The sequence below is a fragment of the Ziziphus jujuba genome, chromosome 12 (genome assembly GCF_031755915.1).
Source record: "Ziziphus jujuba cultivar Dongzao chromosome 12, ASM3175591v1".
Classification (NCBI taxonomy): domain Eukaryota; kingdom Viridiplantae; phylum Streptophyta; class Magnoliopsida; order Rosales; family Rhamnaceae; genus Ziziphus; species Ziziphus jujuba.
The window spans coordinates 25325446-25339728 of NC_083390.1; the positions used below are offsets into that span (position 1 = coordinate 25325446).

Consider the following 14283-nt stretch of genomic DNA (forward strand, 5'->3'; position numbering starts at 1 on the left):
ATTAGATATTTTGTTAAAAAAAAAAATAAAATTTGGCATTAAGTGAATTTGAATTCATTGTATTATTGTGACAAACAAATCAAGCGGGTCTCTACTAAATGAGCAAACCCAGTTCCCTTGCTTTAATGATTCTTTCTTACATAGATATAATAGTGTAAACACAATTTCGTTTTCAAGGTGAGTCTTTTTTTTTTCTTTTTTTTTTTTTTTTTTTCTGTTGTTGTTGTTGTTCGAATTCTGCTATATAATCCTCTCTTCCAACTCTGTTCCGGTGAACGGAGGAGTTTCCATTTAATCAACCAAAATTGCATTTACAGTCTTAGTTTGGCCATGTTGAAGAGTTTATATAACCAATAGAATTTCATAAATGTATTTAGAAAGCTCTTGGTTTGCTTGGCATATCAAATTTTTATGGTCCCTATGTTTGCTTGGCATATTAAATTTTTATGGTCTTTTTCTCATACATAGTAGGACTATTGTTGATCTTTGGCCTTCCCAGTTTTGGACTCCAAGTTGAAAAATGAACATGAAATTTGATATTTTTGTTCGATTCTGGTTAATTGTACGAAACAGAGAATAGTTTGACATATTTTAGACAATCCATAAAAGGGCTTCCAAAACAGGGGATGATCTTCTGCATACAAACTGAATAGCTTGTTTTTTCTGCAGATTTCTGCACAGAAATTGTTATTTCCTGCAGAGCATATGCAGATGGGAAACATTTCAAACTTCGTTCAGATCAGATACTAAACAATGGAAGGCAAAGTTCCTGCAAGTTTCTAACAGCTTGCACTTGTTTCTGCTTTCTATGCTTCAGCAATTTCTCTTTTTATTTTTATTTTTTTATTTTTTTATTTTCCTGATCTTAATTTTGTTGCATTAAAAACTGACAAGATATAGAATATGAGCAAATATGTATGTATATAATAAGCAATTCTGTACAGAAAATTTCAATATTAACGATATAAAAAGTAAAATATGATGCTGCAGGTTTCCGTACCCAACTATTATGCACCAATCCAAACATATAATCTTGTAAACATCTGGAAGATGTTGGAACATATATAGTTATTTTTGAGATAAATAATGGAAAATTAATAAATAAAAACCAATACTATGGGCTATTTTTGTTCTGAATTCCTTTAGGAGGTGATGGAGGAAGATGTGGAATCCAAGTTTTAGGATCTCTAAGGCTAAACGCAGGTGGTGGAGGAGGAGGAGGAGATAGCAAAGGAGGAAACCAAGTTCTTGGGTCTGTTAGACTGAAAGCAGGTGGAGGTGGTGGAGCGAAAAGAGATGGGGTTGGAGGTAAAGGAGGGAGGGGAGGGAAAGGGAAGGGCAAAGAAGGAGGGCTTTGAGATGGAATTGGGGTAAAAGGAGGGAGAGGAAATGGTAGTGAAGATAAAGGTGGAAGTGGAGGGAAAGGAAATGAAGAGAGAGGAGGCCAGGGGAATTTATAAGGTGGGAAGAAAGGAAAAAAGCACTTGGAAGAGTCGAAAGTTTTTGCCAATTCCTCTTTTTGATTCCCACATAGAGTTGTGTTCTTCTTTGTTGGTCTGAAACTCATTGCATTCAAGCTGTATATGCAGAGGTTATCTTGTTCTGATTTGACAGAGATCTCATCTGATGCTGTCCTCAAAGCAGGAAAATTGCAGGCTGATGATGAGCTCCTTATCAAAGTTGCATGACACATGGAGACCAAAGCTAGGCCTTTTATGCAGTTAACCCCATCAACAGATGGTATGTCCAATTTATATACTCCATGTTTATCTGTGGTTCTGTTAACTGCAAAATTCATCTGCTCTGTTGTTTCTGGTGTGTTTGCTTTGAATTTGCATTGTATTTGAACATCCGCACCTGATAATTATTAGTAGAAAAACAACAACAAATGTAAACCAAAAAAATCCAATAGCTCCTTTGGTAAAGTTGATGTTTTTACATTTTCTGTTCTTCTTTTCTAATTAAGAGATGGGAAATACATGAACAAAAAGGAATACTGTAATAGCCATTTGTACTTAAAAAAAATGAAAATGTTAATTAAAATGTATATAGTTTTACAAATAGTTTGTGATTGTAAAAGGCCAATCCTACACAACTAAAGTATAATCAATGATCTCTATGTTCTGAGAGTTGATTACCTGGGAGGAAGTAGCTGTGCCTAGAGAAAGCATTGGCTGAACAGGTGTCACAATAAACAGCACCCACTACAGTGATCTTAGCATTGCCTTTTGCGGATCGAGCTGAGGTAGCTACTGGGAAAGTAAAGAAAGATGTAAGAAGCAGAAGAAAAAGGAAGACAATTGGATCCATTGGAGGAAACATAGGAGAAGAAGGAAGAAGCTTCTACTATAAAAGCATCTATTTGGTATAGTACTTTCAGTTGGCACTCTAACCCTATGCACTGCATCTGATCAAGTATATGTATATATAAATATTTTTAAACATATTTATGTTGCAAGGCTGAATTATATGCTCTCTCACTCTGCGGACAATGAGAGCCCGTGAGTATTTGCTGTGAGGACCAACTGTAATCAGAGAGCTAGAAAAAAAATAAAATTATATGCTTTATCTATTCACTACAAAACAAAGACATGTGAAGAAGCTGTTTGGCAGATTGTGAAGAGGAAAGACGTAAAAGAGGGATTTTAATTCTGTAGCAAAACTGACAGGTTACGAAGCACCCTTTGTTTTCTTTTAGACTACTTTCTGTTTTGCAGCTCACGTTTGTTTCTGTGGCTATATTTCAACAACTTTTTTTTATTGGCAGAAGGCACCATTTCCATAACTAGTATATTTCTTTTTTTCTTTGTTTAGGAACTATTACATTTAACTTTATTTATTGGAAGAGATTGAAAACAGATTTTAATGGTTTTTTAACTCATCAAATAAACGAGTGATGTGGTGTAGGATGAAAAAAAATTTGATGGGAAATGTCTGAAATTTTACTTTATTAGACCATTAGAGCTCAACTTAAGTGCTTCTTGATTGGTGGTTAATATTAATGGAAATATTCTGGTGTTTTTCTACTTAATAATGTCTAACAAACTATAGTTTTTAGAGAACCATATAAAAAGAAATATACCTATACCTTAAATGCTTATAGAATTCTTACTAGGTAACAACTATTTCACTCGCCTTAAAATTTTTAAGCAATAACAGAGTAAAATAGAATTCTATTAATTGAATACATCTTGGCACGTGATAGAAACAAGGCAAATATAACATAATAACAAGTTACACTAATTTTTGTGGTTGCCTTGGATATATCACAGATTTTGTGAGTTGTTTTAGGGGCAATTTACTGTGGAAAAATCAGTAGAAAAAGTAATTCTTATTAATTCTGCATAAGAAAGAAGAAGCATGTGACAAACCACATGGCAGATTTAGGACCTTGAGTCTCCAAAATTATTTGGGTTTCAAATTTTTGTTATGTCTTGCTGGAATACAAATATGTATAGGTTTATGCAGGTGCCCTTTTAGCCTCTAAAGTCCAAAGGTTATTATTATGGTTTCTGACACTATCATTGTTATCCTCTGCAATTGTCTAATGCATAAGCCAATGTTAATGGGGTTTTGCTTGGCCTATGTGGCTAGAATCAGATTTTGTGTAGAAATTTAAAAGTCTGGATCTCAAAGTGTCTATGTATCCATTGAGTGATTTTCTATCTGGCATGATAATGCTCTGGCCTATATGAGTGATTTTTGTCTTTGTGCTGGGTAAACGATTTGTCAATGCGAAGTAGTCGTAAGGATTTCATGTTTAATGGTTTCGTCTTACCAATTAACGATTACTTTGTTCCTTTCTTGGACATTGTAGAGTGATTTCGAGCCACATGTTTTGTCAAAATCCACACACACACACATATATATATATATATATATGTGTGTGTGTGTGTGTGTGTGTGTGTGTGTGTGTGTGTGTGTGTGTGTAATCCTCCCCTCTATCAGGTTATTAAGAGTTACCAATGCAAAAATGTGGGAACAAAAAAGAACCAAATAAGTGGGTTGCTTGGGGTTTGTGAAAAGAAATACTTATGAAACAACAAACAAAAATGAAACGCATAATCAAACACATATAGGAAACAAGAAGTCTCTAATTCTCTAATTACCTCTATATAATAGACAAGGCTTATATACAACCGAACCACCAATAATTGAAGTCACATAAATTGTGACCATTGAATTGCTCGTTATTATAGTCGTTATATGGATGATTCCTTTTTTTTTTTTTTTTTGGGTGGTAGTAGAGCTCTTATATGCAAAAAGTCCTTCTACAGAATATATGCAAAAACCTCCTCTTATAATTCACTGTGAGTCGATTGGCCTTCACAGTTTATAGTTTAATTCCTATCACTCCCACCAAGTCATTGATACTCTAGAGGTACTGAGAGATGCTTTGGCAATTGTTGCAAGGAAAATGTACCGAGGATGGCGAACTACTGAAGGCAGAAATGGGCTTCAATGTAATGACATTGTTGAATATTGGTGATACTGATGGGCCACGGGGCCCTGACTTGTTAATCGACCAAATGAATTGGGCTCTCAGGGCTCTTTCATACAAATTCTACCTTCAAAAGTTTTGGATTTGGTTTGGGAAATTTCTAAAGTAATTCTACATCTGGAAAAGTTGATTGGCTGACTAGATAGTCAAAGTAGAAGACAAAAGGACCGAAGGACAAACACAGGCTTATCATTTTAAACAAAAATTTGTACAAACTTCCATTATAACTCCACATAAAGTCACGTCAACAAGTACTATTTTTGTTCCTTTTTTTTTTTTTTTTTCTTTAACACCCTTTTGTTTTTATTTGACTGCAATAGAAGTGCCCTGTTGAAACCCAAATACTTCTTTTTTCTTACACAGTAAGGCAAATAAGATGGGAATTTACAAGAAAATTTACGATCAGGCATATGTAAAAATTGGTCAGACTTTGTATCCAACATAGACCCCATCATCATGATCTCTGTACTTAAAATGGCAAACAGATATAAACATATAATAAAAAAATCGTCAATGTTAATTCAAAATAGCCACGCGTACGGGCTTCCCTTAAAGCCGGAAAAGACCATTCCTTAACATTCCCAAAAGAATAATAACATTAAGGACTTTCTCGGCGTAAATTAGACCAGTAAGAAATTCCCAAGTCCCAATATTTAAGTATAAACCAATCAAAAAGCTTCATTAGAAAAATCGATAAACACACACAAATATAAATAAATAGATTAAGGAAAAAAATTTAAAAAGTAAGGTAAGGTTGATTCGGAAAAATTTGCATTCCATTTCTATACAGAAGAAAAGGATCAATTACACCCCTAGTACGCGCCCATTAGCTCTTCTTTTTGCCAGAAAAGTAAAAAAAAAAAAAAAAAAAAAGGAAAACTAAAACATAACATAATATTAATTCCAAATGTATATGAAAATTGGAGCTCAAGAAAACAACCCCACTCATTCTTTAATTTTTTTTAGGTTTTGTTTTTCTTTTCTTTCTTTTTTTTTATGAGAATATATGGATCATGAGATAATTCAGAGCCATAAAGCACCAGCCTCCTTGAGAAGTGGAACCAAGGTTCCATTAATATGGGAAGCCATGACACGGTCCATAGCACCAATAAGCTTCCCACCAATGAAAACAACAGGAACAGCAGGCGAGTTGCCAAGCAACCTCATCAAAGCCCTCTCAATCTCTTTCCCTCTGGGGTCCTGATCGAGCTCGTACACCGTCGGATTCACTCCCATCCCGCAGAACAACCGCTTCACGGCATGACACATGCAACAGCTACTCACACTGAATATCACCACCGCACTCTCCGATGCCAACCTCACAACCCTCTCCAATGGGTCACTTCCCATGCACCTCACCGTTGGCACATAGTACCCCCACGATTCCGAACTCTGTTGGTAATGCATTTTTTTTTTCTCTTCTGATTAACAAATTTTCTCGACAACCAAACAAACAAACAAAACAAAATAAAGCTGAGAGAAGAAGATGAAGAAGAAAGGGATGTAAGTTAGTGAGTGAGTGTGAGGTAATTAAGTGTGGCGTGGCATGGAGGGGGGTTTTATACATTATATGGGGAGTGCAAGAGGGGTAAAATGGTAATAATGGAGGGATTGGGGTTTGTCTGTTCTTGTCGCAGCGCGTGCGTGGAGGATCTCGTGGTTTTTGCTTTAAAAGGATTGCTGTCTGTACCCACAAGAGATGAGACGTGGACAACATACAATATATATATACAGTAAAAATGCTATGGCCTACGCAAGGCGGCTAAAGGGGGTGGTTGTCTACGCTGAAGAGTACGATGGGGGTGTCAGTGTCAGAATGCATTATTTATTATTTTTTAAATTTCCATATGGTTAATTTTTGAGCTAAAAAAAATAATGTGCTTTTTGAGGTCATTAGAGGGACAATATGAACAGGCTTTATCAGAGAAGTATAGAGGAGAGATTAGACGGCTGAGTTGGTCCTTGTTGTCGGGGATGAGTTATGTGTTTGGACCAAAAGCTCTTGTGTTTCTGACGTGACCCTTACGCGCATGTTTGGTTTTTCATTTGGATTCTCAAACGGTAAACATGATCATCATCACCATCATCATCATCAACAACCATTCTCTCACTTCTTTCAACGAACTTTGACCTTATCTTTCTCTCTCACTCCTTCTCACGGGGAAAAAAAAAAGAAAGGAGAGCTCAATTTCTCAAATGCCCTTGTATCATGTATTACCCAAAAACAAAAACAAAAAAAAGCTCTTGTATGGTAGTATATCTTTCTCTTTTCTCTTCCTGAATTTTATTTTATTTTAATGGGGTTTCGGTTTTTTGTCCCCCTTCGATTTTTTACAGTTCCAAAGATGTACTACAACTACAACAACATGGTAAGCTAAAAATTATACAAAATAATGCAAGGGGTTAGGTCTTTGATGGGGGTGTTTTCTACCCCCACTTAATGCATTACATCATTCAAAAAGCCATAGCGTGCAATTTAGATCAAGTATAATAATCTTCAACAGTAAAAGAAAATTAATAAAATTTTTGATATTTACAAATAAAAAAGCACATTATTATTTTTATGACATCACCATTAAGTCATGTTCACCTAAAAATTTTGATAACCCTAAAGGTAAGGTGAAAATTCAAAAAACATATGTATACTATAAAAATTTCATTTCGAGACTAATTATAGAAAAGGTATATATATATATATATATAAATACAAGAAAAATTGTGGATGGACCGGACCTCCTAAATATTGAAGCAGTAGTCCAGATAATATGGCGTGGGACAGTAGAATTTGCAGAGGCTGATAATAAACAGGAGTATGGACAGAAATATATACATTTATATATAAAATAAATAAATGAGTTATGTGAATAATGCAGTGGCAACGTTCACGAAAAGCAGTGACAAAGTGGCAGAAATATTTGGGTACATAGAAAAAGATGAACAAAGACTAAGGCGTGGGGTGGCCTGCAGCAGAGATAGAGGCAGAGAGGCAGAGAGGCAGAGAGGCAGAAACTGAGCTGGGCGGCGGATGGGGTACGGTGATTTGCGCCGAATACCGGCGAGATATAAGCGCATGTAATTGAGTCCTACACTTTTGGGTCTTTAGCTCCTGGGTTTTTCCCCTACCCTTCCGACCGTAAACTAACTTTTCCACCTTTTAGTCTTGTTCTTGTCCCTCTTCTCCTATATAGCCCCTCTGTCTCTACCCTCTACATCGCAATGGCCTTCAAAAATATATGTGCTGATTCTTATGGCCCTTCTCCTTTCTTTCTATAATTCATTCTCACTTAGTTACACTAATCTGGTTTCTAATGTTCTACTTTGTGTTAGTACAAGTATATTTAGGATTTGATGATATGGTATGTTTTGGAAATGACATAAAGGTTGATGAGCCTTAGGGCCTAATCTAGCTATACACGGATACCCATGGGTTTGGTCATAGAGACTGGACATAACATTGAATAAGCCCGTTTTAAGTACTACAGTCTAATTAGCTTCCAATGACTACTACTACTCTTCCAAAACATTGTCCAACGCTATTAATGGAAGGATGACTTATCTCCTAATTATTTAAGCTTTTAGAGGGAAAAAAAAAAAAAAAAAAAAAGAAAATAGTAATTCTACATACTTTCAGAATCAAAATGTTTGAGGTCCTACATTCAAAAACTTAACAATTCTATTTAAATTTTTTTTTTAAAAAAAATGTAAGTAGCTAAAATGAATCTAAAAGAGACCAGGCCTGAAAGGAGTGTTAGTGTTAATAATATAAATGTAATCATGCCCTATCCCTAATTGGAAATGGTAATTCTAAGTAAATTGAAATGGTAGGCTATGAATTGAAATGTTATAGAAAATTCCTGTAAAATATTATATGATGATCGAATTGAAAATAAACTTTCGCATGTGCATGGTTAAAATGTGGCTGCCAAAAAATGCATACAACAAATAAGTTACAAATTATACACCAAAAAAAAAAAAAAAAAAAAGGGAAGAAAAAACCCCAACACTTGAAATGTTCACTCATCTCCTATCTTTTAACATACATTTTTTGATGTAGTTTTCTGATCATGGTGACGATATGTACTTTATCATGATCATGTCTTCCTCCTGGCCATTGATGTAGCATTTCCATCAAACAGATCATCAATCATGGTCTCAATATCTTCCGGTTGGTACTTGATGTACTTCTCCGCTTGTTTTCCCGAATCAAAATTCTGCTTAAACCTGGCCAAGAACGACCTGTACGCCGGAATCATCACCGCCGATACCGAAACTCTAAGCTCCGACTGAAGTTGCTCATCACTCACCACCCACGTGCTCTGCGTCTTGTGTATGTCATCGAACATGGCATTGAAAGTCTTAAACCTCTCCTTCAGCACAGGCTTCGATATCTTCCCGTTAACCATCATACCTTCATGGCTAATGCAATGCAACACTTTACCCCATGTTTCTCTTTGATAGTTCTTATGGTAACCCCTCAGAGCCGATGATTTTTTCCTACACCACGTGTTGCCCATCAATTGGTGTATCTCGCTCGACCCTTTGATCTTCTGCAATATATATCTCCCATTGTTCATCAAGAATATAAAGCGCAACGATGGATCTCTATACAGCTTTGATTTCATCTCGATGTTTTCTTCCAGGAGATCCATCACCGACAATAACTGCAGCCCAAACGACGACGCTTTGCACGTACCATCGTCCTTGTCCCTCTCTCTGTGGTCTTCCTCATCCTCTTGCGCTAAGACGTCGTTTTTGTGCTTGTCGTTCATTTTCACGTGCTGTTGGAAAACCTGTTCCAACGACTCTTTGTAAAGCTCGCAGGCGTATTTTAGATAATTCACCACGTAACGCGTCAAAGGATGCACTGCGCCACTTGCCACGGGAGTTCTTCCATTGTCGTTCTTGATTGAATTCACGAGCTCGCAGAATATGCTCACCGCGACTTCTCCGAGACGACTCGTCGCCGTCTCGGCTTCCGAAACGAGCTCGTTGGAAACGGAGCCGTCTGGATAGGATTCGCGAATGACGGGAATCAGATCGCGGAGGGTTTCGTACATGTCGAGAATCTTGAACAGCTTCTCGGCGCTTCGTTTCGTCAGGACAACGGCTTCGGCGAAGTTGAGAATCTGAATGGCTACGGCTCGAGCCAGGTTGCTGAAAAGGCTCTCGGCCATGGAGCTGTTGCAGGAGAAAATGGAGTCGCAGAGCTTCCGTTCTCCGTTTAAGAGCACGGTGGAACATTGCTTGACTACGGCTATCCACGTGGCTATTTCTCCTTCGAGAGATTCCCAAGACATTCTGTGGATGTCGTCGATGCTGAGATTGTCGAATCCGAGCTCATCGAGCGCTCCTCTGAATGCGGTTCGCCTTGAGACACTGAATGCCATGTGGCATTCCGTCTCGTATCCGGCCGAGATCATCGCCGTCGCGATTTTGTTCATGTTGGAAATGGTTTCGGGTGAGAATCCAGGGTATTCGTCTTCCGGGTCGGGTTCGGGATTGTGGTTGGGTAAGATACAGCGGTCTGTTTCGTGATTGTGACTGTGATTGCCGTTGAACGATGATTGCTTTGTGGTGGTTTTGTGAAATTTGAGATTGGGATTGGGATGCTGATGCTGAGGATGATGATGATCAGATTCTTTATTGGATTTGTTATCCTCGAGAAGCAACCGAAATTCTTCGTCCATAAATGACATTGCTCGTTGAAGAATGGAACTGGTTCGATTTAGAGCAGAAGCCATGGATGCATTGGAAGGGAAATCAGCCAATTTCTGAGACAGTTGAGAGATTCGTTTCACTGCTTCAAGAAATGAAGAATCGAGAGCAGGATCTTTACCAAACCTCATGGATTTTTTAACATTAGCATTGTATTTGGAAATCATGGAGTCCATTTTCTGGGAAAGCAACTCCACCGAGTTTGGAACATCGGGTGGGTCGGATTCATTTTGAACAGCTGATAAACCATCCAAGAAGCGATCAACATCGTCGAGGATTTGAGAGAGATTGGTGTTGGAGTCGGAGGAAGAGGAAGGTTCTTTGTCATGATCATGGTCATGGTCATGGTCATGATCATGATCATGATTATGATTACGATGGTCGTCGGGTGCTAAATCCGCAGGGGAAAGATGGGAAAAGTCTAATTTGCCATCGGCGATGTCGGAGGCATTTCTTGCAAAACTGCGGGTCTTTTCGGGTGGAAAGAGGAGGCTTCTCTCCATAATCGCCGAGCATGTAGTTTTAAGTTTTAGGAAGATATTAAAAATAAAAATAATAATAATAATAATATGTTTGTTTGTCTGGAAAAGTGAAAATGGATTTTGGTTGTGGAAGAAATGGAATGGAGGAGAACTTGCATGGCGAAAATGACGGAGAATGATTCTTCTTCTTCATGCTTTATCTTTATCTCATTGTTTTTAATTTAATTTAATTTAGTGAATTAATAATAATAATAATAATAATAATAATTTTGTGTGTGTTATTATTTTGTTAAAAATGTTTGGAGGTGGTGGAAAATGAAAAGAATCCGGAGAAGGTGGATGTTTTGGGGTGTTAGGAAAAAGATAAATAAATAAATAAATAAAAAGAAAGGAAAGGTTGTAGTTGGTCCAATAGAGCGTTGACCATCCGTTTAACAAGTGCTTCCCACGACCAATTTTCTTTTCTCTTTTTTTTTTTCTTTTTTTTTTTTTCCCACTCCTCACGTCTTTCAGTTTCTTCCCAGAATCGGCCCAAGTGCCAGACCATTGGACCGCCGTGATCACGTGGTCATCAATTTTACTACTCTTTTTTTCAAATTTTTTATTTGTTATTTTTCCACGTCTTGGTCTTCACTCGTCTTCAATCTTGACATCGTTTCATCTCCTGGATAATTGACAAATGGGCTCAGCATGGTCTTGGGTTTTCTTTTGAAGAGTCGTAGAGGCCCAATGGACAAACTGGAGTCCCATGCATGGACTTGAAGCCTGCCATAATAATTGTATGTGGGGAAATCTAAGACTTCAAATAAATTGTTAAATAAAATGAAGTGACTTTTACTTCCTACGACAATGATTCTGGATTGATGTAGATTTTTTATTATGGATATTTGAATTCAGAATTATTATTTAAAAAAATAGTAATTTTAATAAAATATTCGACATTATTGTTTGAAAAAGTAGTAATTTCACCACTAACCTGCCTTCAAAAGGATAACAATCTAGTCATGAAGCAAAGTAAATAAAAAAACTGGTTGTGATTAGCAAGCCCATTTCGGTATTTAACATCAACATATTTTGTGCATTGTCATAATATAAATGGATTGCGTCTATTGGCTAACTTAACTGACCCTGTGAGTCACAGCGGAGGAAAGCTAGGTCACTTGGAGCAGTGATGCAACATTTTTTTGTTAAGAAAGGTGAGTGCAGATTGTAATAGGTGAAAATAAACAAATAAATAAATAAAAAGAAGGTTGGTAGAAGTTGGAGTTTGATTTAGATGAAGAGCAACGAGTTCACATTAGGTTGGGGAAACAATGTGGGCAATGGTGCGGACAACTTGGGTCTAATGTCCACCATTCCATGGTCTTCCGTGCTAGATTTGGTACAACATCCAGCCTGTTTAACCTAGAAGGACCCAATTTTATATAAAATTCATTCATTCACCTATATTATAAATACCATCTTTCTTTTCTTTAAATCCTCACCCAGCTTTGTCCTTGCAAACAATAAAAACACCTTCGGGTCCTACTTTTGGTTGGAACTTTCTTCTGTTTTTTTTTTTCCCCTTGTTTTTCTTTGCTGATCTTTGTGGATTTCATTGGAGGGAGCATAGTTTTGGCGTTTTAACCTATCTGGAATATTGCTCACCAGGGTCTGTTTTTCCAAAATGTGAAACCTTGGAAATTAACCTAAATATTCATGTTTGTGTGTGTAATTAGAAAATGAAGTGTGAAACCTTGATATTATATGCAAGATATTTATAATTGCCAACAGTTTGAAGCAATTAAAATGAGTCCAATTTGTTACTTCATATACCAATAACGTGTCTTTTGATATATTCTCAACAAATGTAGACTAAACACGTCTTCGCAATTGCATCTAGAAAAGCGCACGTACTTGAATTTCATTTGTTCTTGAATTTTGCATTATTGTAGAAGTACATACTTTTTTTTTTTTTTCCAATTTAATCTTTGTTGGGGAATGACTTCTACAAATGATAAGAGTTTGATTTACTTGTCATAATCATAAATTTCTTTTATTTTCGGGGAAAAAAGTGACATTCTTTGATTTAACTTAATTCCATGTTATATATATATATATATATATGTATGTATGTATATTTTGGTAATATAATTCATGTTAATATAGTTAGCAAAGAAAAAAAGAGAAGATAAATTGAGAATTGATTGTTTGACGTGAAAGATGACTTCATACCAACAAGTCAACCTGCTTCAATCGTGATTTGTGGGTTAATTCAATTTAGGAAGAGATGAAAAGGGTAAAAACAATTGGCAATCTACCAAAATTGTTGGCCAAAATCCATTGCAATTATCATTACTTTTTTTTCTTTTCTATTTTATTTTATCACCATTTTGAAAGATTCGAACCATAGTAATTTTCTAAAAAATTAGTGATTTTGCTATTGAATTGTGTCAAAAAAAACTACAATTGTTATTGCTTCAAGAAAAATTAAAAAACAGGAAAAATGAAAGTGTGTGAGAGAGAGAGAGAGAGAGAGAGAGAGAGAGAGAGAGAGAGAGAGAAGGAGGAAAATGACTAAAATGGAAATGCTTTTGTGCCTTTTTTTTTTTAATGTTTTCATTGTTAGGGTTATTCGAATCAAGGAAGATAAACACTGCCATTAGACTGTCCCTTTTTTTCTCTGTTTAGTTAGGAAAATAAATTATTACAATTAGTGAATGAAAATGACAGTTGGAAGCTTCCTCGTAGGATGACAAAAAATGGGGAAGCCAGAAGTTTAGAATGGAGTGAGAAGAATAAAGAGTAGCCCACTTTGGTGTGTTTTCTTTCGGAATATTGTCGGTGGTATATTGATTTTTTCATAGCAGTATGGCACGTTGCAAACAAATCCAAAAATTTCAAGGTCAAAACGTATGCCATTTCCTCTGACCCACGTCTCTGTTTTACACATCTTACCCTCACCATAATTTGCCACTTTTTTTTTTTTTACACCACTCCCAAATCCTCACCATCAATAATGAAAAACTTTTTTTTTTTTAAATGTAACTCGTATATGGATATATGATGTCATAAATTAGTCATAATCCAATATGTAGCAATATTATGTAGAAGCTATATATTTTATTTTGACGATTTGAAGTTACCTTATCCATAATAATTATAAGGAATTTAAATGATATGATGTACTCATTGCATAAACTATCTTTTATTTTCTATTATGCATAGTCAAAATTTATGAAATTTAAACATTTCAAATTTACCACAACAAAACATTTGACCCTGATTTTTATGAATGGACATACCAATAATTTTCAAACAAGATATGGAAGAGGAAGAAAATAACAAAAAAAAGAATCTGAATGCATGGCTGAGAAAAAAAAAATTTTGTAAAATACCCTTATCTAGTTAAATGAAAATATTTCTTCACTTTTAATTTTTAACCCATATGGAGTATGCCCTTAGGTCTCATTGGGAAAATGCCAAAGTTTAATGGAAAACTGATTCTCAAGATTAAATTTTTTAAATTAATTTTTTAATAATCAAATTTCCTTTTGTTATGTTTAATTAAAAAAATAGAAAAGTTAGAATTTATAATTAATTAAA

General features: G+C 35.8%; 3 protein-coding genes across 3 annotated transcripts; all 3 read right to left on the reverse strand.

The window, feature by feature from the left end:
- Positions 1–904: 904 nt before the first annotated feature.
- LOC107417630 (uncharacterized) lies at positions 905–2771 on the reverse strand. Its single transcript, XM_016026248.4, has 2 exons — positions 2139–2771; positions 905–1857 (listed from the first exon to the last, which is right to left on the reverse strand). The coding sequence occupies exons 1-2, from the start codon at positions 2320–2322 to the stop codon at positions 1115–1117; spliced, it is 927 nt and encodes a 308-aa protein (XP_015881734.1). The 5' UTR covers positions 2323–2771; the 3' UTR covers positions 905–1114.
- A 2494-nt stretch (positions 2772–5265) lies between these two features.
- LOC107417650 (glutaredoxin-C1) lies at positions 5266–6021 on the reverse strand. Its single transcript, XM_016026266.4, has one exon. The coding sequence runs from the start codon at positions 5906–5908 to the stop codon at positions 5525–5527; it is 384 nt and encodes a 127-aa protein (XP_015881752.1). The 5' UTR covers positions 5909–6021; the 3' UTR covers positions 5266–5524.
- Positions 6022–8381: 2360 nt separating this feature from the next.
- On the reverse strand, positions 8382–10862 carry LOC107417600 (exocyst complex component EXO70C1). The gene has a single exon (XM_016026206.4). It carries the CDS (start codon positions 10717–10719, stop codon positions 8593–8595), a length of 2127 nt encoding a protein of 708 aa, XP_015881692.3. The 5' UTR covers positions 10720–10862; the 3' UTR covers positions 8382–8592.
- Positions 10863–14283: the final 3421 nt, after the last annotated feature.

Bases quoted from the DNA above. Each gene is read 5' to 3' on its own strand.
- LOC107417630 (XM_016026248.4), bottom strand. From the start codon at position 2,322: ATGTTTCCTCCAATGGATCCAATTGTCTTCCTTTTTCTTCTGCTTCTT. The intron at 1,858-2,138 runs GTAATCAACTCT...AATAATTATCAG, and splicing joins GCACAGCTACTTCCTCCCAG to GTGCGGATGTTCAAATACAA.
- LOC107417650 (XM_016026266.4), bottom strand. From the start codon at position 5,908: ATGCATTACCAACAGAGTTCGGAATCGTGGGGGTACTATGTGCCAACG.
- LOC107417600 (XM_016026206.4), bottom strand. From the start codon at position 10,719: ATGGAGAGAAGCCTCCTCTTTCCACCCGAAAAGACCCGCAGTTTTGCA.